Genomic DNA, 24235 nt, shown 5'->3' with positions numbered 1-24235 from the left:
TTTGGTTCATAGTGATCCTAGCATGTGGTTTAGAGGCTGAGAGAGTATAACCCACCCAAAGTCACCCAATGGATTTCCCTGGCTCAGCAGTGATATAAGTTCTGGGGTGAATCTATGATGTAGAATTAATGTAGTTTGACTCCACTTTTACTGCCATGTCTCAATACTATGGAATCATGGTCGGTCATTTGCCTCTGGAATGCCCTTCCTAGAGAAATAAGACAGGCCCCATCCCTCCCCTCCTTTCGTAAGAGCCTGAAGACCTGGTGGTTTAAACAAACCTTTGAGAACGACTAGTTCTAGTTCTGACCCACAGACTGTAGACATTGGCCATATCTTTTTCTACCAATTACCCAGGTCACTTTCTTCTATTAGGCCCTGGAAATGAACAGTAGACTCTACCTAATTTCCTGGGTCCTCTAAAATCGCACTAACCCAGCCCAGCCTTTTAAACTGCCTTGGACAGGCAGGATTATTTTAAATATATGTGGTTTTTATATGTGGCTATTGTGGTTTTAATGCTTATTTTGTCTTGTTAATTTTATGTTCATGCTGTTCTCTTTGTATGTATTGATTATGTCACTTGGAAACCGCTCTGAGTCCCCTTGGGGAGATAGAGCGGTATATAAATAAAGTTTTGTTGTTGTTGTTTTCAACCAAGGAATACAGGTTCCTCACTGAAATGCAACACCCAGGATTCCATAGCACTGAACCATGGAAGTTAAAGTGGAATCAGCCTGCATTAATTTTATAGTATAGATGCACCCCCTGGCCTCCAATGTCATAGGGTGTATCTACATCAGTCATGGGCAAACTTTGGCCCTCCATTGTGGACTTCAACTTCCACAATTCCTACCAGCCTACTGGCTACTAGGAATTGTGGGAGTTGAAGTCTAAAACACCTGGAGGGCCAAAGTTTGCATATGCCTGACCTACAGTCACATTAATCCATTGTGACACTGCATTAACTGCCATGTCTCAGTGCTATGGGATGCTAGATGTTGTAGATTGGTAAGGAACCAGCATTGTTGGGCAGAGAAAGTTGAAGATATTGTAAGGGCCCTTCCACACAGCCCTATATCTCAGAATACCAAGGCAGGAAATCCCACATTATCTGAGTGTGGACTCAGATAACTCAGTTCAAAGCAAGTATTGTGGGATTTTCTGCCTTGATATTCTGGGATATAGGGCCATGTGGAAGGGCCCTAAGACTACAGCTCCTATGATTTCACAACATTGAGCCATGGCAATTAAAGTGGTGTCAAACTACATTAATTCTACAGGGTAACATGCACCCCTTATCTTGGGCATTCAGAGGCTGGGGGCCCTTCCACACAGTCCTTTATCCCAGAATATCAAGGCAGAAAATACCACAATATCTGCTTTGAACTGGGCTATCTGAGTCCACCAGTTCAAAGCAGATATTGTGGGATTTACTACTTTGATATTCTGGGATATAGGGCTGTATGGAAGGGCCCCCAGTTCAAAGCAGATATTGTAGGATTTACTACTTAGGTATTCTGGGATATAGGGCTGTATGGAAGGGCCCCCAGTTCAAAGCAGATATTGTAGGGTTTACTACTTAGGTATTCTGGGATATAGGGCTGTATGGAAGGGCCCCCAGTTCAAAGCAGATATTGTAGGATTTATTACTTAGGTATTCTGGGATATAGGGCTGTGCGGAAGGGCCCCCAGTTCAAAGTAGATATTGTAGGATTTACTACTTTGTTATTCTGGGATATAGGGCTGTATGGAAGGGCCCTCAGTTCAAAGCAGATATTGTAGGATTTACTACTTAGGTATTCTGGGATATAGGGCTGTGCGGAAGGGCCCCCAGTTCAAAGTAGATATTGTAGGATTTACTACTTTGTTATTCTGGGATATAGGGCTGTATGGAAGGGCCCTCAGTTCAAAGCAGATATTGTAGGATTTACTACTTAGGTATTCTGGGATATAGGGCTGTATGGAAGGGCCCCCAGTTGAAAGCAGATATTGTGGGATTTTCTGCCTTGATATTCTGGGATATAGGGCTGTGTGGAAGGGCCCCGGATCTACACAGCCCTATATCCCAGGATCTGAGCCCAGGTTATGTGGCCGACTGTAGACTCACATAATCCAGTTCAAAGCAGTTAATCTGGGAACAGATCCTGGGATATAGGGCAGCGTAGATCCAGCTTGAGACACTTTCAGAAAAACCAACGCGCGTTCCTATAGAGTTTCCATCCTTTTGATCCTCCGGAAGGCTTTCTAGCCGCGTCCTGTCTATGGAAACCCAGTTCCGTATGGGAAAGCGTCGCCCTTCGTGCCCTTCCGGTGATTGGAGCTCGGCTTCCGGTCTGTGTGTTCTGTTGTCTTCCTGGGAGCCTCGGGCAAAGTGAGTGAGCGAGTGGTGGGCTCTCTTGTCGAAGCCACGCCCCCCCGCACTCTCGCCAATGGAGCCTTCTGGGCAGGTGAGGGGCAGGGTGGGATCCCCGGCCAGGTACTCTCGCTTGGCTTTGCTGCTGCTGCTTCGAGCCGGGAAGGCGGGGGATAAAGCGAGAGGCTGCCTCGTCCACGCCTTTGCCTCTCTCTCGTCCTTCTGTGCTGGGCTTTGGTATGTGGGGAATAGCAAGCCACAGGTAGCCAATAGCCATGTCTTGGCCTAAACGCTCTGAGGGGCGTTAGAGCAATGGCTCCTGCCTGTAAGAGTTGAAGGCTTCCTCAGGGGTAGCAGGCCGCCACTTAGGAGATAACAGGAATGCAAAAAGCCAGTTGTTCCCATATTCTGATCACATATGAGCCTAAATACCCTAAAATACACCAGATCCCATCTGATCTTGAAAACTAAGCAAGGCTAGCCTTGGTTAGTACTTGCATGGGAGACCATCAGTAACTAGAGACTATTATTTCAGAGGAAAGGACTTGCAAAACCGTCATTTCCTTGCCTGAAATGCAAACGTTGCTGTAAGTTTCCAGGGGATTTGGGGGCACAACAAAACACACAGCCATGATATTATCGAAGTCTTTCATGGCTGGAATCAGTGGGTTGTTTAGGTTTTTGCGGGCTATATGGCCATGTTCTAGAGGCATTCTCTCCTGACGTTTCACCTGCATCTATAGCAAGCATCCTCAGAAATAGCGAGGTCTGTTGGAACTAGGAAAATGAGTTTATATATCTGTGGAATGACCAGGGTGAGACAAAGAACTCTTGTCTGTTGGAGCTAGGTGTGAATGTTTCAATTGACCACCTTGATTAGCAATAAGAGATAAATCACAAACATAATGACATCAATCACATCAAATGCTAATCAAGGGGGTCAGTTGAAACATTCACACCTAGCTCCAAAGGCACTCCAAGTGGCCAGCTACTGGTCAAATGACATTTAATCAACTACCAAGCTTGCAAACTTTGTGTTTTGCTTGCTTGTTTGTTTGTTAAAAATGCAATGTAATTATTTGGTCTGCCCCTGACACGATAGATAGATAAATAAATAAACCTAGCTCTAACAGACAAGAGTTCTTTGTCCCACCCTGGACATTCCACAGATATATAAACCCATTTTCCTAGTTCCAACAGACCTCACTACCTCTGAGGATGCTTGCCATAGATGTAGGCAAAACATCAGGAGAAAATGCCTCTAGAACATGGCCATATATAGCCCGAAAAACCCTACAACAACACACAGCCATGACTTTGCGGGATCATCAGATTTTCTTTCTGTCTCAATTCAGGAAAGTAATAATTGCTTCAAACACATCTGGAGAGGAGGAAGGGAGATAATAAGCAGTGGAAGAAACAAAGTACAGTAGACTCTCAGGCCCCTAATAATAATAATAATTATTATTATTATTATTATTATTATTATTTATACCCCGCCACCATCTCCCCAAAGGGGACTCGGGGTGGCTTACATGAGGCCAAGCCCAGTAGTGTATTACAACAGAATAAAACCAAAAGCACAAAACAAACATCACAATAAAATAAATAAAACATAAGAATCAATAAAACAGTCCAGAAAATACAATGAGAGATAAATCACAATCATAATGAGCTGGCCACATGTACAAGATAAAATGATAAAAACTCAGGATGAGATAGAAATGAAACTGAAATAGTTGTGGGGGAGAAACTAACTGGAAACGGAGTAGTGGAGATAGGCCTTCAAACAGGCAAGGGGAAGTGCAGTATGGGGATTACATTTTGGGGGGAGTGAACTAAATGAGATGTAAAAGGCACAACAAAAAAGTCAGGTTTTGAGATCCTTCTTGAAGGTTGCTAGGGTGGGGGCTTGCCTAAACTTCCTTCCACACAGCTATATAAAATCCACATTGAACTGGATTATATGGCAGTGTAGATTTGGATAATCCAGTTCAAAGCAGACATTCTGGCTCATCTGCCTTGATATTCTGGGACCCCTTCCACACAACTGTATAAAATCCACATTGAACTGGATAATATGACATTGTGGACGGAGGGCTCTTCCAAACAGGCCCAGTATCCCAGGATCTGATCCCAGATTTTCTGTTTTAAACTGGAATATGAGTCCCTACTGCCAGGTAACCTGGCACATAATCTGGGATCAATCCTGGGACATAGGGGCAGTGTGGAAGGCCCTCAGATAACTCAGTTTGAAGCAGATATTTTGGATTATTTGCCTTGATATTCTTGGTTATGTGATTGTGTATAAGGGTCCTGGGTTATATGACTGTGTGGAAGGGCCCACTGTTATCTGGAACCCAAGGAAAAGAACAAGTTTTTAAAAATGGCCTACTGCATTCACAAAGCTGTTTTTGTTATACAGTGAAACTGTGTTACACTAAGTTTGTCTTAATTTGCTTTTAAATTACTGTATTTTGATATGAATATCAAATCAATACAGAGTTTATAGTACAGTATAACAAGCAGAAACTACATTTATCCTGCTTTTACCAAATTGTATGGGTGCCGGCTAATTGAGGGCCTTTAACACAGTCATATAGCCCAAAATATCAAGGCAGGAAATCCCACTGTATATGCTTTGAATTGGGTTGTCTGAGTCCACACTGCCATATAATCTAGTTCAAAGCAGATAATGTGGGATTTTATTCAGCTTGGGGGATAACGGGGCCTGAGGGATATAGGTCAGTATAGAGGGGGCCTGAGTGCCTTTCCACACAGCTGTATAAAATCCCACATTTTCTGCTTTGAACTGGAACATATGGCATCTGATCCCAGAGAATCTGTTTATTCCAGATTATTTAGCAGTGTAGACTCATATAATCCAGTTCAAAGCAAATAATCTAGGATCATTTCCTGGGATATAGGACAGTGTAGATCCAGCCCAAGAGTCTATGGGCCCTTCCACACAGCCATATAACCCAGAATATAAAGGCAGATATTCCACAATATCTGCTTTGGACTGGAATATCTGAAGTCCACACTGCCATATAATCCAGTTCAATGTGGATTTTATACATCTGTGTGGAAGGGCCCTATTGTATTTCAAAGTGACTGAGATGTAGATAGTCTTTCAAATGTTACTCTTGGTGTTACAGTTACTGTAGTTACATTTTACGCAGTTGACACCTAAACATAAGTTCAAGTAGATTGTACAGCTAGGAAAAAAACTTTGTTGAAACAATCACAAATACAAGAAACTTGATTTATATGAGTTTTAAAGTGATACCCGTTAGCTTTGGGGGGGGGGGGGGGATTTGAGCTGTCTATTAATACATTTGTATTTATTATTCTTATTGTATAGGCGTTTAATGTTTGCCTTTTGTTTTTGGAATCCGCCCTGAATCCCCCCAGAGAGATAGGACGGAATACAAATAAAGAAGTTGTTGTTGTTTTTGTTGTTATTCTTTTTATATACGGTCCTATGATGGATTTAAATGCAACAGACATCTTGTACGGTGTAAGGAACTTTTAGGGGTAATAACCCTATTGTAGGAAAAAACATTACAAATTGTTATTGTAGGAAAAAACATTACAAATCTGAATCCATGTATAGGTTACTGTATTATGATACAGAGAGCAAAACTCAATTAGAACCTGAAAACTAATTGCAGAAATGGTACAAAATACCCACGTGAAAGATCAGTTCAGTACAGATATCCCCTCATTTGCCAGATATATTTTTAGGCTTTATCACTGGAGAGTAACAATTTCAGTACAGGGTTGCACTTCCAGCTTCCAAATCTTATTTAAAACACTTTTCTGCAGTCAGATTATAGATTGCATTCCTTTGTAGTGGTATCTTTTACTTTATTTTGTGTTTTGAGTCATCTGCTGCTGGTGGGTTGTCATAATAATACTAGCCGTGTTCTCGATTTAAATGAGGGTGTGCGTGTTTATGTGACAAGTCTTCAGATAGCAGCTTTTAAAAACAACCTTGTTTTTGTGTTCCAAATGTGATTTAATTTTCAATACACAACATATCTAATTATTAACAGGAAAGTTCAAGTAGATACTATAAGCACAGTACATAGGTTTTTTTTTAATTGAACTGTGTTTAATACTGTTTTAGAATTTCACTATTTATTGTTAACTGCCATCAAGTCAACTTCAGTTTAAGATAACCCTGTGGATGAGAGCAGGCCTGCAGCTGGGGCGGTGTGTGTGTGTGTGTGTGTTAGGGATTCAACCCCCCACCCCCGAAATTTTTCAATTAAAAAAAAACCCACATTTTTTTTGGTTATTTTTGGCCTTACTAACCTTGCATACCTTGTATCTTATACCTTTTTTGGAACAATAAGGGTCTTTGGAATGTTTTTGGAATGTGTTTGGAATGTTGTTGTGTTATCGAACTACTCTTGATGATTTGCTAAAAAAGTGTCGTTCTCTCCCCCCCCCCCCCCCAAATTTTTTTTCTGGCTATGGCCCTGGATGAGAGATTTCCAAATCTTGAGCACTGTCATTATCCAGGCTGCTCAACTCTTGCTATGGCTTATTTGATCAAATCTATCAATCTGTAATGTGGTATTCCTCTATCCTACTGCCTTCCACTTGTTGTTTTTAAAGAGTCATTACTTTTCATGAAACTAGAACCACCTCAGCTTATTTATTTTGGCTTCTAGGGAGACTTTAGGCTTGATTTCCTCTTGAACTCATTTATTTATTGTCCAAAGGAAAGATACTAATTTTAATTACAGTCTTACATTAAGACAATATTGTTACATCAACACTTGAACTGTGTTCAATGGCATACGCTCACTAGTTTTTGAGACTTAATACAGGTGAGTTGCACAATGTTTTGTCAGTAGGAAGGGAGATGTATTTATTTGATTTATCGGGAAGTAAAATATGCATGGAAGTGTTTCCAAAAAGCAAAAGACAATGCAAGGCAAAACAAGAGTTCCCATGTTCCAATGCCCTATGGAATCACAAAGAGTGTCTCACCAATGAGTTTTAATGGTTTTGAAATAGCTTATCTCATGTACATTTTGCTGAAATGTTAGCAAATGTTTATATAATTGCTGGCATATTTCATACACTGACTTAATGTTCTTTGTTTTGACAAAAGAGCCAAATAAATATGACTTACATACCCACGGAGGATGAAAAGAGAGTATTCAGAGAATGCAATGAGGAGAGCTTCTGGTATAGATGTAAGTGAAATGTTTCAAGAAGTAATGCCTACGTATAGTCATGTTTTTTGTTTCAACAAACAATGAATATTTAACTTCTCAAGAGTATAACTCATATCAGGATATTCAGATTATTAATTGAGTTTGATACCATATGAGGGTAAAAATAACATAATCCTTAACAGTATAATCCATTAATACTAAATCCGTTTTTATATGAATCATGGAATACAAATAAAGTTTTTTTTATTATTATTATTATGGAACAAATTACTAGGAAACTGGTCACTTTCTGAAGTGTCATTAGCTTTCACAGAAGTAAATTTCACTTTGTTGGATTTTATTAATATGTTCTCTCTAGGTCTTCCAGTGTAACTCTATAGTTAACATTTGCCATAGAGTTGTGCTGGAGAACTTATAGATTCCTAGACAGAACACTTCTTTAGACATTTGTAAATCCTTTGGAGCAATTCAATGATCAACTTCTGGTAGAAGTTGTGATTTTCTTTCTTTTATGAGGGCCCTGTGCAAACCCCCGCAAATATAGAGGGCTAACTGTAATAACACTATATAAGGTCTCGATTGGGTCTACACATTCTGACCGTTCATGTACCATAATCCATCAGATGTGCCTTGAGGTTATTTATGATATGACAAAATACTGGTGTAGTGTATTGTTTTAAGATACTTGCTGCATTTACTCCTTATATAAAATTTAAAAAGTTTATTATCTACTTAACTTGCCTTTGTGCTAAAGAAACCCAGTCCAAACCAAAATACATAAACACACAGACATTGCTTACTTTCCTTTTATAGTAGAACTAGCCGTCCCCGCCATATGTTGCTGTGACCCAGTCTGTGTATATGTGTTTTCTGTGTATATATGTGTCTGTATATATTTATGTATATGTGTGTTTGCCTATATGTGTGTATGTGTGGTTTTGCGCATGCGTTGTAATGTAATTTTTGTTTTTTGGTTTTTTAAGTCTCTTCTGCGGTGTTTTTCAGTGTTTTTATGAGTCACTTGTTGGCCTGATAGGTATCTTGTGTCCAAATTTGGTGTCAATTTGTCCAGTGGTTTTTGAGTTATTTATTTATTTATTTATTTATTTACTTACTGTCCTTGTATACCGCCGTTTCTCAGCCTAACTGGCGACTCAACGTTTACAACAAAATATACAGTGCACAGTATACAATTAAAACCATAAAAAACATAATACACAATATTACACGTAAATCACAATCAATACATCTCCTAACTAAAATCGTGGTCCAATTGCATCATCCATATTACCAATCCGTAATCAACACATTCATTGCACCGAATTAACCAAATGCCTGCTTGAACATCCAAGTTTTTAGTCTTCTTCGGAATACCATCAGCGAGGAGGCTGATCTTACCTCCATGGGAAGGGCGTTTCAGAACCGAGGGGCCACCACAGAAAAGGCCCTGTCTCTCGTCCCCGCCAGCCGCACCTGTGAAGCAGGCGGGATAGAGAGCAAGGCCTCCCCAGAAGATCTTAGGGTCCTGGTGGGCTGATAGGCCGAGATACGTTCGGATAAGTAGGTTGGGCCAGAACCGTTTAGGGCTTTAAAGGCCAACGCCAGCACTTTGAATTGAGCCCGGTAGCAAATCGGCAGCCAGTGGAGCTGGTGCAGCAGAGGAGTTGTGTGCTCCCTGCGCTCCGCTCCAGTTAGTATCATGGCTGCCGACCGTTGGACTAATTGGAGCTTCCGAGCCGTCTTCAAAGGCAACCCCATGTAGAGAGCGTTAATTCCACAATTAATTATGTTAATTCCACAATCGAACATTACATTTTTATTTATATAGATTGATGTAGAATTGAGAATAAATTTCAAAATTAAAATAATCTGATAATAGAATTTTAAAAACCTACTTTATCCTCATTCTTGCATCTATGAGGACTTTGAAATGCTCTGTTAATGAAAAGTAGGGGTTTTCAAAAATAAATTTCTGAAGTATGTTTTAGATGGCACACTCTCCATATTTCTTTTCTAAATGGTTCTAAATAATTTGATCTTAGTCAAAAGGAAAAGAAGTGATAAAATGTCAAGAAAGAAGAACTCCATGTTTGATAACGAAGGTATCAAATCCCTCTTAAAAGTAAAAAAGGGCAATTTATGCTTTAGAAAAGATTTAGTGCAGAACATTCTTAAACAAGTTTACGCAAAATCATACTGAGTGCAATAGAACTTATTCTTTAATCAGGTTGCAAGTTTACAGCCTTTTAAAAAAGAAAATAATGAATTCCAATCTCAGTATTAATAGCAATATTTCTTTCCCCACCCACAGCCCTTCCTATCGCTAGTATAAGCATGGTGATCACACAGATGCTAATCAAGAAAGGTAAGCTTCCAACACTTTTGACTGAATTTAGATATCTTCTGTTCACCTTTCTTTGTGTTATTCAGAAACTTAATTGATAAAGATGATTAAACTTAAATGGAGGGGAATAGTTCAAAAATAAGAGTTGTGGAAGTGGAGAGGAAAAAAACCTAAATGAAAGCATTACGTTTTTTTAAAAATTCAGAAATGGAGATTGGTGTCTGCACTCAAACATTTGTAAATACTTCACAGAAATTGTCCACTACAGAAATTATTTAGAAAGCTTTGGGTCATTTGTTGCAATAAAACAGTGGTTCCCAACCTTTTTTTGACAAGGGACCGCTCTCCAGCATTAGTACCAAAGGGGTTACGAACCAGTTTTTGGTCAACTTTAGATTCAGTTTGGTTATTTGGCATGCTGACTCAGAAAATTGCATTGGCAGACATAGTTCCAAAACTACACATGGGCTGTTTTTGTACTATTCAGATTTAGACCTCATTTCAAGATATTATGGCACTTTTTAAACAAGGGATACTAGCTACTTAGATCTAGGAGAGAGGATATTTCAAGTAACTTACAAAATGTGTGTACCCCACCGAACTATTGTATATTATTCACAGGGCTATTTCTAGAAAAAATTGCATTGATCTATCTGTCTGCATCCCTTTCCATGTGAAGATTTTCTCTGTGTTAAAGTAAACATTTTCCATAAAATTGCATGACATTGAATTATGTGTACCTTCTACTCTAAACTGATTTTAAATTGTCATGCTATTGCATTGCTGTGGTCTTCACAACTGGGTTTTTTTGGGTAACACACAATTAAAAAGAAACTCATGTTGACTAGATCATGTGTATGTTTGTTGAAGTTGTAAGTGTTGTTCTAGTTCATTGGTTCCCAATTTTGGACTCTAAGTGTTTGAGACTTCAACTCCCAGAAGCCCCAGCCAGCTGAAGGAGTTCTGGGAGCTGAAGTCCAAAATGGTTGGATGACCAAACATTGGTAACCACTGTGGTGAATTCTTAATTCATATTTTTATAAATACCCTCATTCCCCACTTTAATCTTTGTTTATTTTTAGGAATTCTTACAACACATTCAAGATTTGGCTCAATACCAAAAGTTGCATGTGAGTGTGATAATTTGTTTTTTTTAAATGGGTATTTATTGCTATCATTTTTGAATAGTCCTAGGTTTAATTCTATTTTATTGTTTATAGTTGTTAGGTTATAAATTGTATATATATTTTGCACAGACTGTTTTGAGAGAAAAAGCAGAATCTAAATAAATATAATAATTATTATTTTCACTACACCAAATTCCAGTTGTATATGATAGCTCACAATTCAGGATTAAGGTTGTCATCATATTCAACAAGTGAGATGTTTTGCCTTTATCACTTGTTTGATAGTCCTGGTTAAGAAGGGATTGGCCATTTCAAAATTATAGTTTTGAGTTTTGACCAAATATAGTTTATTTAGGAGGAAAGGAGTAATATCATATGAAAGCTGAACTAGCACAACTTTGGAACCACAACTAGACACAGTAAAGATATCTGCCCTTGAGTTTTGCTTCTCTGCTGCTTAGTGCGAACGCACAGTGTGGAACACATCTCCCCACATAAAAACAGTGGATGTGGCTCAGTGAGACATTCTGCATTATCACAGGATGTCTATGCCCCACATTACTGGAGAAATTACACTGTTTAGCCAGTATTGCACCACCTGACATCCGCCAGGAAGTAGCAGCCTGTAATGAAAGAACCAAGGCATTGACATCTCCGGCCCATTCTCTGTTCGGATATCAGCCAGCATGCCAATGCCTTAAATCAAGAAATAGCTTCCTAAGATCTACAGAGACACTTGCAGGAACACCTCAGCAAGCAAGAGTCTAAAAGTGGCAACCTTAGGAAATGCGGCTACAAAGTGAAGTCCACGATATGCAAGTGTGGAGAAGAGCAAACCACAGACCACCTTTTACAATGCAGCTTGAGCCCCACCACATGCACAATGGAGGACGTTCTTGCAAGACTAGAGGCACTCAAGTGACCAGCTACTGGTCAAAGGATATTTAGTGTAATGCCAAGTTTTTAACATTGTGTTTATAAATACATTACAACTGCACCCTCAGTTTGCTTCTGACATGATAAATAAATCCTTAGTTCTATTCATTTTTGGGTTTCTCTACTGTCTTCAATGCTTTTGAATGCTACCTTGTATGCATCCTGGCAGTTTCCTGATCAGATCTGAAGGACCCAGCATCCAAGCTCCTCCCACTCCTGCTGTTAATTCCCCACCAATCAGATACAATATTATCCATTGCCCAATCAGCAATGCACAATTGGAATTCCCTCTAAGCATGTTAAATATCTAAGTTAAAATCAACCTGATAATTATGCTCAAACAGTTAAATCTCAGTAATGGTCAAGATACCTGTTCACCTTTAGACAGTGAATGCCCTAATACAAGTTTTAGTTCAAAGTCCTCCTTTTTTCTTCTGTGGTTGTTTAACCCAGCAATATCTATTATATATCAATTAATATAAATCTGTATATAGGCATAATGCACTCTGCCACACATCAAAGCTGTTTCTGTGCATGTCTTGATCTTTCCGTAATTTTCAAACAAGCGAGACAGAGTTATGACTTCAACTTTCTCACCTTCCTTTTCCCCCATTTATCTACCTAATAAATGTCAATATGTTTTGAAAGCTACCATGATATCTTGAAGAAGAAAAAACAACCAATAAAACATTCTTTAAAGTATAGTTGCAGGTGGTAGCTCCGTAATATACTTCTAAGTGTCACACAACATCAAAATATACAGTGAGCAAAGTAAAGTACCCATCCCATATTTCCTTCTCTACTTGATAAGATACTGATCCAAATAAACAGGACTTGAGTTCAGTCAATTGTTACTCCACCCAAGGAAACCAACAGTGAAATCTAGAAGCATGCTCAGAAGTAGAACCAATTGAGTTCAGTGGGATTTAATTTATAGGTTTTTTAATGATATTTCAGCCCTAGCCTTGTAAAAATGAACTTCTGAAGAAGTAGTTGTCACTTTCTGTCCAGTAGCTGGCAAATGTAGTTATTTGCTAAGAAGGAGCTGATAGTTAATATTCCGCTTTTGGAACAAGATTGACCAGCTTCTTCATTGCAGTCTGGTGATTACCTAGTTGCCTCTGACCTTTTCTAAGATCTCTCTTTTGTTGACGGAGAAGAATGCTCCAGGGACTAAGCAAATGGTTTTTAGTGCTGAGTTAAAGATTTATTTTGCTTATTTCTTTATGTTTAATTTTAAACAAGATTGTATTTTTAAGCATAATGGCATCAAATAGCTTAAATTGTTTACCTTCCTTTGTAAATAAGTTGCTGGCTTCTGTGGATACATCGGTGGAAAAGTTTCCTATATGAAAACATGCCAAGAGAAATTTAAAAAACTAGAAAATTCCCCACTGGGAGAAGCTCTGAGGAAGCATAAACCACTGCCACATGAGTAAGAAATTATTTTTACTTTAAATTTTAGATGTCTTTTTTGAAGTTTAGTATTAAAGATGATCATGATTTGTTTTTTTTTCCCTGTAGAAGCTGAATCACTCATGGTCGCAAATCCACTCACAATCATTATAAACACACACACACACACACACACACACACACAAATTACTGTCTGTTTCAAATTTCGGAGTGTTTTAACATAGAAAATAATGTAATTTTTGTATTGTTGAAGGCTTTCATGGCCGGAATCACTGGGTTGTTGTCAGGCCTGTAGCGAAGGGGGGGGGGGGGGTTAGGGGTTCAAATGTTTCAGATTTTTAAAATAACCTGGTTTACTCATGAATTTTAACTGGTTAATCAAATCCCCATGCTAAGTCTATGAGATGCAAAAAATTAAGAGTCCCTCCAGAACTGCAAGCACTATCTCAGGCAAATATTGACAGTTTATTCACACTGTCATTACTTGCAGCAATAGCCAATGTAGCGAAGCAACCAAGTTGGGGGGGGGGGGGGGGTGTTGAATGCTCTCATTAAGGGGGACAGACTTGGTGGAGGTGGTTGACAGGGGCAGAGCTGCAGGCTATTGAAGGCTGCTCTGCCCCCTGCTCTTTGCTTCAGCATGAGCTAGGAGGCAGGTTTCAACCCCCCCCCCCCCCCACAAAATTTTCAAACCCCCGCCCCCTGAAAATTTCAACCCCTCCTGAAATTTTTTTCTGGCTACGGCCCTGGTTGTTGTAGGTTTTTCCGGGCTATATGGCCACGTTCTAGAGGCATTTTCTCCTGACGTTTCACCTGCCAGACCTCACTACCTCTGAGGATGCTTACCATAGTTGCAGGTGAAACGTCAGGAGAAAATGCCTCTAGAACATGGCCATATAGCCCGGAAAAACCTACAACAACCCAATGTAATTTTTAAAAATGCATTATGTGGTGGTCATGGACCATAATGAAGTATTGTTGTTGTAATATATTTTTAGACCACTGCAAAACAATCTTAAGTGTGCTTGCTTTATTTTGTTGTGCAGCTATAGTGTGATCATTGGGATATGCTAATATACGTAAAAACAATGAAAATTTGTTACTTTTTCTAAAAGTAAGCTTTGCCAAGAAAGAGGATGGTAATATTTGAGCATTAACTATCATTCAGAGTTAAGTATTCTGAGACGGTTTCTAAACAGGAAAAGCTTCAGCAGGATGTGGGAAAGTGTGTCAGTTCTAGATGTTTCCCTTGAATATAATATTTTTTGCATAGAAGACGACAGCATTCAATTGATTGCAAGGATAGTTGTGAGAAAAAAATCAGATTAGGTGTAGAAGGAAGGAAATTAGACAAACTTTCAATTCTGTGTACATGAACTCTTGTTACTCATTGTAGTCTTTTTCTGTGGTCCTTCAACTTTAAAGACACTTTACAAAGCAAAGTGAAATGTATGAGCTGGGCCTATAAAGCACACACCAGAATCCTTAGTTTTCAGAGTTCCTGTACTCAGGGAACTCTTTTGAATTTTATTATTCCTGCCTTGATATTATTATTACCGCACTTCTACTCCGCCCTTCTCAGCCCGAAGGCGACTCGGGGTGGCGTACAAACTGGCAACAATTGAATGCCACAAACATACATACATCGATTAAACAGTAAAATCCATATAAAATCAGTTCCATATTAAATGTTGAAATGTCATTGTCTCTTGAAGCACTCCTGACATGTACTGATTTGCAAGGATTGAATTAACATTTTTGTCCTAGGAATACTTTGTATGAAGGTATGTTTATTACACTGTTTCTATATGAGCTCTCCCATGCAAATAATCTGCTCCTTTTATCTCACCCTGAGTTTTTAAACCATTTTATTGTACTTGTGGCTCGCTCACTGTCATTATGTTTGTTTATTGCTTTCTTATGCTTTGTGTATTTTGCTTATTATATTTATATATTTGTATGTTACTGCGATGTTGTTTACTTTATTGTAATTTGTATTTTATTTTATTGTAATTTGTTGTTGGCCTCATGTGAGCTGCCCCGAGTCCCCGCTTGCGGAGATGGTGGCGGGGTACAAATAAAGTTTATTATTATTATTAATTAGGATAGAATTTCACTCAGCCCTCTTAGTCCCTTTTTCTCTGCACTGAATGTGCCCCTATTCTTGCTGCTCTGCAGGGAAAGGATTGGTATTATGACTTTCAAGGAGGCTTATCTGCCACCAGGAATGTGCTTCCATCTGAAAACCATTATACCAGACTGCAACTTAGCCAGTTAGAGCTAGAAAAAACTCGGCTGTCATTCACTGATGCAAGCAAAAAGGATTAAGATATCAGGACAAAAGGAATTTGTTTGGCAGTGCAATTTAGAAAAACAGTGCAAGCTGGCCTCCTTAAATAAAACTTTGGAAAGTGCAAGTATTTTTCACACTACGATTTCTTCCACAATGCTGTTTAAAACCATTGCTGTTCTGTGCAACATTCACTTGTATTAGCCAACACCATACTGTTTAAAACGAGTGCAGTTTTGGCCTCATCTCTATAATGCGTCTGCACTGACCACATAATGCAGTTTCAAACTGCATTATTTGGCATTGTAGATTGGGCCTTCGTTATACAAACCTCTTATCTGTTTATATATAATGAAGCTAATATGTGATAATTTATATTGGATATATTTACATAGATTTGTATTTATTTGTTTACTGTATTTGTATACCGCCTTTCTCAGCCCGTAGGCTACTAAAGGCGGTCAACAGGGTAAAATTCAATGCTTACAATATCATAAATACAATTAAAAACATAACATATAATAAAAACTAAACAAATCAATAAAATATAAATTCATAGTGTCTCCTTGTTAAAAATGCCTTATTGTCGTCGTTCCATTTTCCTATGTCAGTTACTCTGCATTTGGAAATGCTTGTTCAAAAAGCCTCGTCTTGACTTTTTCCCGGAATGTTAAAAGGGAGGTGGCCGATCTTATATCTATAGGGAGTGGGTTCCATACCCGGGGGGTCACCACCGAGAAGGCTCTATCTCTCATCTCCGCCAAACGTACTTGTAACGAAGGTGGTAACGAGAGCAGGGCCTCCCCAGATGATCTTAAGGTCCTAGGTGGTTCATAAGGGGAGATGCATTTAGACATGTAAGTTGGGCCATTCAATACACAATACTGACTGTGTATTGAAGAATAATTTTTTTGTCTAAAAACATAGATATTAATTGTTTACGAATTATAGCCTGTTGCTTTAGTGAACAGACAGAAATATTCATTGTATGCCATTCAATGTTTGCAGCTGAATTGTAAATATTTTCAGAATTGAAAGTTAGCCTTTATTTAAAATTTACCATACAGTTATCTTTGTTATGGAATATCTGTGCTAAATGAAGATTTCAGCCTCCTCTTAAGAATGAAGCAAATGCTTCTGCCATTCCTACGCTTTCCCTCGCCTTCGCCATGTCCATCTCGTATAGTTCTCTCCCAGTTTTGTTTCCATTCCCCTCTCTGCTATAATTGTTTGATTTGTGTAATAGTTTTTCTCAAGCATTACAAATCTCTTGATATTGTTGGCCTGAGTGATTTTATTTTAATGCACTATACATATATCTTTAATAAACAAGGTTTCTTTTTTTAAAAAAATGAACTTCTGATAGCCATTGTGTTTCTCTGCAGGTACCATTCTCAACAACCAGGATTTTCAAAAGCGCCCCCGTCTTTTGAAAATACCCCAGCAGCAGAATCACAAACATCTTCAAAATATCCTGTTGATAATTATGGAATGGCAGACTTTCAATCTAAGTATGTACCTGCCCCATTTAGTTCTTCCATGAATGAATCTTCACCTACTGGAATAACAGACAGTTCCCCTCAAGGTACAGTCTGTCTTGAATTTTGTAATGCTTTTCTTGTCAAAAATGGAAAGGTTGGAATTCAATTTTCACTTCACTGATAGATGTGATTTTTTCACATTTAAAATGGCGGCATTAGGATGCATATGAGGAATATGTGTTTCACAAATGTCCTGTTCAGTGTTGATTCAAGAAGTGGGGTCATATTTGCGGGGAAGGACTGATAGGCACAAGGGGAATACTCCTGCCAGTTGTTCCTGGAAATTTCCATTGAACACTTGTATCTTATGATGTTGTCACTTGGCTGAGGATATACACTTTGAAAAGACAAGGGAGGAATTGGTGGTCGAATCTGCCAGATTTTGTACTGTGATACTTAAACTATAGTAAAAGCATCCTCAAAACTGCAGTCCTCCAGCTGTTTTGACTTCCCAACTCCCAGAAAGCTTAGCCAACTTCTCCAGTGGTCAGGAATTCTGTGAGTTGGAGGCCCAAACAACTGAAGTCAGTGAATTGACATCTAATGGTTGGCAGTTAGATATTTTTAAACTGCGTTAAACAATCAGTCATATTGCACCTGCATTGGTGCAATATGAGTATCTTATAGAACTATAGTTCTATAAGATACTCCTAATTATTTCTTAAAATCAATTACCATATTTCATTGCATAATAGTTACAATTTTTATCTCCCATTTTGTTGGAAAGGGGGGCAACTATTATGTGGTAAAAAATGTTGCCTTCTGTTTGCTGGATTTTAAGTTTTTATAATAAAAGCTGCCTTATTCTCGAGCTAAAGAGAAGGGAGAGAAAGCTCCGTGTTCAAAATGTCTTGCGAGGAAAGGGAAACCCCCATTTTGGGGCCCAAAAAATGGAGTGCGCCTCTTATGTAAGAAAATATGGTATATCACGTTAAGGTGAGATGCTACATCATTACATGTACCATTAATCTTATATAGCTTCCTGTCTACAATAGAAATATATACAGATTTGTCATTTATTTATTTATCATGTCAGAAGCAAATTGAGAGTACAGTTATAATGTAGTCAAAAATACAAAGTTAAAGACTTGGCATTATACTAAATGTCCTTTGACTAGAAGCTGGCCACCTGAGTGCCTCTGGTGTCGCTGTGAGAAGGTCCTCCATTGTGCACATGGCAGGGTTCAGGTTGCATTGTAGTAGGTGCTCTGGGGTTTGCTCTTCTCCACACTTGCATGTTGTGGACTCCACTTTGTAGCCCCATTTCTTAAGGCTGGCTCTGCATCTCGTGGACCCAGAGCACAGCCTGTTCAGTGCCTTCAAAGTCACCCAGTCTTTTGTGTGTCCTGGAGGGAGTCTCTTCTCTGGTATCAGCCACTGATTGAGGTTCCAGCTTTTCGCCTGCCACTTTTGGACTCTTGCTTGCTGAGGTGTTCCTGTGAGTGTCTCTGTAGATCTTAAAAAGCTATTTCTTGATTTAAGGTGTTGGTTTGCTGTGTGATTTCTGAACAGAGGATGGGCCGGAGATGTCAATGCCTTGGTCCTTTCATTACAGGCTGCTACTTCTTGATAGATGTCAGGTGTTGCAATATAAACATATAATTTCTCCAGTGGTGTTGGGCATAGACATCCTGAGATAATGTGGCATGTCTCATTAAGAGCCACATCGACTGATTTGTCATAATTCACCATTATTGAGCCTGGGAAGTTCTTCCAAATGTTTTATAATTTTCATGGCCCCAGCTGTCATGGACAATAGTCAGAGATGGTAGAAATTGTAGTCAAAAATATTGGTGGATGGCTACGTTGGGAAAAAGTATTGTGATAGTGAGCATGTCAGCCATGTTTCATCCATTTTTTCATCTGAATTTATAAATCTGTCCCTTAAAGGTCTGTGTTCCTGCTCGTTTGCATTAGTAACTGCTCCGACGAATGATATATCTTCTGAATGATATAATGTTAGATAACTATTGCATAGAATTGCAGTGGCAGCATCTATGAAGTGTGATGGGGACACAGAAACTCCTGTGTTTGAGTAATATGGGATGCAAAATAGTTATAAGTAGAGTGAAGATGGCATTTGTATGTATACACATAAATAAAAGTAAACTGAATTTAACCTCCTACACTACTGGAGAAATTACACTGTTTAGCCGGTATTGCACCATGTGACATCTGCAGGGAAGTAGCAACCAATAGTGAAAGGACCAAGGCAGTGACATCTCCAGCTCCTCCCATTTGGGTATCAGCAGGCATGTCAACGACTTAAATCAAGAAATAGTTTTCTAAGATCTACAGAGCCACTCGCTGGAACACCTCAGCAAGCAAGAGTCCAAAAGTGGCAGGCTCAAACCCAGAACCTCAATCAGTGGCTGATACCAGATGAGAGACTCCCCCCTGGGCATACAGAAAACTGGCCAACTTGGAAGGCGCTGAACAGACTGCGCTCTGGCACCATGAGATGCAGAGCCAACCTTAAGAAATGGGGCTACAAAGTGGAATCCACGACATGCAAGTGTGGAGAAGAGCAAACTACAGACCACCTACTGCAATGCAACCTGAGCCCTGCCACATGCACAATGGAGGACCTTCTTGCGGCAACACCAGAGGCACTCCAAGTGGTCAGCTACTGGTCAAAGGACATTTAATCAACTACCAAGCTTGCAAACTTTGTGTTTTGTTTGTTTGTCTGTTTGTTAAAAAACACAATGCAACTGTTTGGTCTACTCCTGACACGATAAATAAAATTTAACCTCCTTTATTAACTTGTATTGTTGTGTGTTTATGTCCAATTAATAACTATTTATTTTTAAAATCGTGTCATTTGCTGTTTCACTTACCTTAAAGTTTATCTCACAGATCCCTGAATTTAGAGCAGTGTTGCAATGTATAGCCTATACAGTGCATTTAAAACAAAGACAAGCAGGCTTACTGTTTGAATCCGCAGTCACTGTAATTTCTGTTACTTTTTCCATTAGGGAAGCCAGTTTTTTTTTAATTGGTTGACGTCAACTGCTCACAAGTGAAACATTCCCATACTCCATCCATGTGTGGTGTTATTCAACCACATCCTCCCTTTCTTTCTCTCTCTTTTATATTTATTTCTCTTGTTCCCTAAGAACCAATACCATCTCAGGAAGAAAGTCCAAAAAGAAGAGGATTTACATATGATGAACTAAGGAACAGAAATAGAGAGATGTATGAGGCAGGAATAACACAGAGATCAGAGGTTCCGTCAAAGGCATCCCAGGAAATGCCATTGAAGAAGGAAGGTAAATTGTTAAATCGCTGAAATATTTGGTAATGACATCTGCAGCGGTTGCGTCAAGGACATGGGAGTTTTGTGTTTAATCTTGCCTTTCCACTGGGGACTGGCAGCTTTCTAAAGAGTAAACAAATCTTCTTTGAAAAAACTGATTTTATGCCTGTTTCCTTTCATTGGAATGACCTGATTTATCGCTGGGTACCATTCACTCAGACTGAGATAAATTAACCCAGGTGTCCCTTTTCTATTCTTTGAGCCTGAAGAAATCGGCACAGTAAATTGGTCTAGATCAGGTGTCTGGAAACAGCCAGCTTTTTGAATGGTTGTTTTTAATTAACTTTTGAATTCATAGCAGAACTCAGAAGGATGTGCCATTGTTTAATTCTGTTTACCCTTGGACTGAAAGGAAACTGTACTTGGCAACAAATGTGAGACTGTGCTTTACTGAATAGAAAAAAAAATCCGGTACAAAGAAACAAAGACTAAAATGAGCTAGAAAGTCATACTACCTGTCATTTAATAGAAAATAGTATCTGAATGAGAATATATTCTGTATTTGAGTATACTCACCAAGTCAAATGTAAGGCATTGTACATATTTTTATACAGGAAAAGCATTGGGTGAAGTAATTTATAACATGTCCCCAAAATGTGCATATATACTTATATACTTAAGCCGACCTGATTATAAGACAAGGCACCCAATTTTACTACAAAAAACTGGGAAAACGTATTGACTTGAGTATAAGGGTGTGAAATGCAGCAGCTACCGGCAAATCTATATAAATAAATATGAAATGTTCTTTTGTGGGATTAACGTAACTCAAAAACCACTGGACAAATTGACACCAAATTTGGACACAATACACCTATCAGGCCAATGAGTGTCCATCATTCATAAAAACATTGAAAAACACAGCGGAGGAGACTTTAAAAGCCAAAAAACAAAAACAAAAAACCATTACAACGCATGTGCAAAACCACATATATAGACAAACACACATTCACAAATATATACACATATATGCACATATATATATATACACACAAAACACATATACACAGAAAGGGGAAAGAAAGGAAGGAGGGAGGGATATAAAGAGGGAAAGAAGGAGGGAAGGAGAGAAAGAAAGAAAGGTAGTGAAGGAAGGAAGGAGAAATGGAAATAAAAAAGTGAAAGAAGAAAGGAAAGAGAGAGGGAAGGAAGGAAAGAAGGCACAAAAGAGAGAAAGAGGGAGGGAAGGAAGGAAAGAGAGAAGGAGGGAAGGAACCAAAGAGCAAAGGGAGGGAGGAAAGAGAAACAGGTAGAGAAGGAAGAAACAAAAAGGGAAAGAAGGAAAAGAAAAAGAGGGAGGGAAAGAAGGAGAGAAAGAAAGGAAAAAAGAGGGAGGAAAGGTTTGGCCACAGTTACTCATAAAAACACTGAAAAACACAGTGGAAGAGACTTAAAAAGCCAAAAAATTAAATAAATACATTACAACGCATGCGCATAACCACATAAATACACATATACGCAAATATATAAATACACATATATACACACACAAAACACGTATACACAGACTGGGCCACAGCAATGCGTGGCAGGGGACAGCTAGTTTCAAAATAAAAATAGATACCAATAAAATTACATTAATTGAGGCATCAGTAGGACAAATGTTTTTGAATATTTACATAAAACTGTAATTTAAGATAAGACTGTCCAACTCTGATTAAACAATTATTGTAACCTTCTTCAATGTAAATTTGCTTACGTATCCTTCCAATAATAATAAAGAGAGTAAAATAATAAATGTAATAAAAATTAATAATAGAGTAAAATGTAAAAAAATAAATAACCTCGACTCAAGTATAAGCTGAAAAACTTGGCTTATACTTGAGTATATACAGTAGATATCCTCAGCAGTTTATAAATCTGGAATTCTTTTGGATCCCCATCCCCACCCCCATTCTTTAATACAATAAGATTCTAATTAATACCAAAGTGTCAAGAAATTACTAGGACAACTTCAAATGTTTGCAAATCTGTGCTTTAATATTGTGATCAGTGCATTGTTACAGGTACAACAATTTGTACATGTCCCATAAAACTGTAATTAAAGATGGAATTTATAACTTTGATTAAATCTTTATTATAGTGGAGAGCCTTGGGTACCAAAACCTATATATGCTCAAGCCCCATTATGTACAATGGTGTCAGTAAAGTTGTGCCGTTTATAGAACATGGCAAAAATCAAGGTTTGCTTTTGGGATGGTGGAATCCGTCGATATAAAATCCATGGATATGGAGGATTGGTGATATAACAGCTATTCTTCCAATATAAATATAAATAGCTTTCAAATAATCACTATAGCTACTAGTGAGATCTCAAGGGGTATATACATTTTTGGGGTACACTCTGTATGTGTGTGTATGTGTGTGTGTATATATATATATATATATATATATATATATATATACAGATATATAGAAGCTACAAGCAATAGTGCCCTCCTCCTGTTGAGAAGGGAAATTCACTAATGAATTAGTTGGTTATACTGTTGTGGTAATCAAAGTTAGCAAGTCCAGTGCTGTGCCAGATACTTTTCTGGCAAGAGGTCATTTTGTTCTTAAAAGATATTAGAAGGCCTGGAAAAAATGGGGAAAAAACAGGGAAAAATGAAGGGGGAGGGAATTGGGGAAAAACATGCTTCCCCCCCTCCCCCGCAATTTTCTGTTTTTTCTTCTTCTGGGCCTTCCCATCTCTAGTTCTTAATATTCACATAGTTAATAAGCACCTTTGTGTACTACTGTATGTGTTTTCTTTTGTAGGCAAAGTCAACAAGTATGGAGATTCCTGGGAAGAATGAAAACCTTTGTACCTTCTGAAGACGCCTCATCAATCAAATAATCCAGCTTTATTATCAGTGTGGGTTAAATATCAGAATATTCTGTATTCTGTGCAATGCAGATATGTGACAATAAAAATCTTAAGCTTGTCTTTTTCACTTGGCAGTGTGTGTTGAGATTGGATCAAGCTAAAATTGTTTAATTTTCAAGAAACCAATTAAAATTTTTAATAAAAAACACCAAATATTTAGCCAATTTATAGTCAAATTTGTATACTACACTTATCCTTCTATTTTAGTTTTGGTTAGGGACACAGGATCTCTGCATGAGTATCTCTAGGCTGCCCCCCAATATATTTAACACAAAAAATACCTGTACACAACAGAATCTTGTAGAATCCGTCGTGAGTCCCTTTGGGGAGATAAGAGTGGAATATATTATTATTATTATTATTATTATTATTATTATTATTATTATTGTAGCATCTGAACAAAGCAGACTAGGGGCCAATCCGCATGGGCCAGTGAGTTGGCCTGGGACTGGATGGATTCTGTGGCATCCACATGATTTTTTTTTGCCGTGTCAGGACCGACCTGAGAAACTGCAAGTCGCTTCTGGTGTGAGAGAATTGGCCATCTGCAAGGACGTTGCCCAGGGGACACCCGGATGATTTGATGTTTTATCATCCTTGTGGGAGGCGTCTCTCATGTCCCTGCATGAGAAGCTGGAGCTGATAGAGGGAGCTCATCCGCCTCTCCCCGGATTGGAACATGCGACCTGTTGGTCTTCAGTCCTGCCGGCGCAGGGGTTTAACCCATTGCGCCACCGGGGGCTTCTCATCCACATAATGATTGAGATCCATTTGACATAGCATATGAGAAGGCCACATAACCTTGTCTTGTGTTTTTAAAAAGTTGTGAAATACTTATCTGCATT

At 38.6% G+C, this 24235-nt stretch overlaps 1 protein-coding gene across 3 annotated transcripts; it reads left to right on the top strand.

Moving 5' to 3' along the window:
- Positions 1 to 2284: 2284 nt before the first annotated feature.
- OCIAD1 (OCIA domain containing 1) lies at positions 2285 to 23457 on the top strand. 3 transcript variants are annotated; one of them, XM_060778496.2, is made up of 8 exons: positions 2285 to 2374; positions 7485 to 7569; positions 9863 to 9916; positions 10978 to 11025; positions 13267 to 13393; positions 17050 to 17249; positions 20325 to 20477; positions 23282 to 23457. In XM_060778496.2, exons 2-8 carry the CDS (start codon positions 7497 to 7499, stop codon positions 23317 to 23319), a joined length of 693 nt encoding a protein of 230 aa, XP_060634479.2. In that variant the 5' UTR covers positions 2285 to 2374; positions 7485 to 7496; the 3' UTR covers positions 23320 to 23457. The 3 variants fall into 3 exon arrangements, with proteins under 3 accessions (XP_060634479.2, XP_060634478.2, XP_060634480.2); XM_060778495.2 differs by having other exon boundaries at positions 2299 to 2450; XM_060778497.2 differs by lacking the exon at positions 2285 to 2374 and adding an exon at positions 2494 to 2593.
- The last annotated feature ends 778 nt before the right edge of the window (positions 23458 to 24235 follow it).

Source organism: Anolis sagrei, chromosome 5, assembly GCF_037176765.1.
Source record: "Anolis sagrei isolate rAnoSag1 chromosome 5, rAnoSag1.mat, whole genome shotgun sequence".
NCBI classification, from domain to species: domain Eukaryota; kingdom Metazoa; phylum Chordata; class Lepidosauria; order Squamata; family Dactyloidae; genus Anolis; species Anolis sagrei.
Note: the sequence above shows the minus strand (reverse complement) of the source record. Positions and strands in the feature narration are given on the sequence as shown.

What these genes read in the sequence shown, in the direction of transcription:
- OCIAD1 (XM_060778495.2), top strand. An exon ending in CATAAACCACTGCCACATGA is followed by an intron (nt 13,394 to 17,049) that starts GTAAGAAATTAT and finishes GTTTCTCTGCAG; the next exon opens with GTACCATTCTCAACAACCAG. An exon ending in AACAGACAGTTCCCCTCAAG is followed by an intron (nt 17,250 to 20,324) that starts GTACAGTCTGTC and finishes TTGTTCCCTAAG; the next exon opens with AACCAATACCATCTCAGGAA.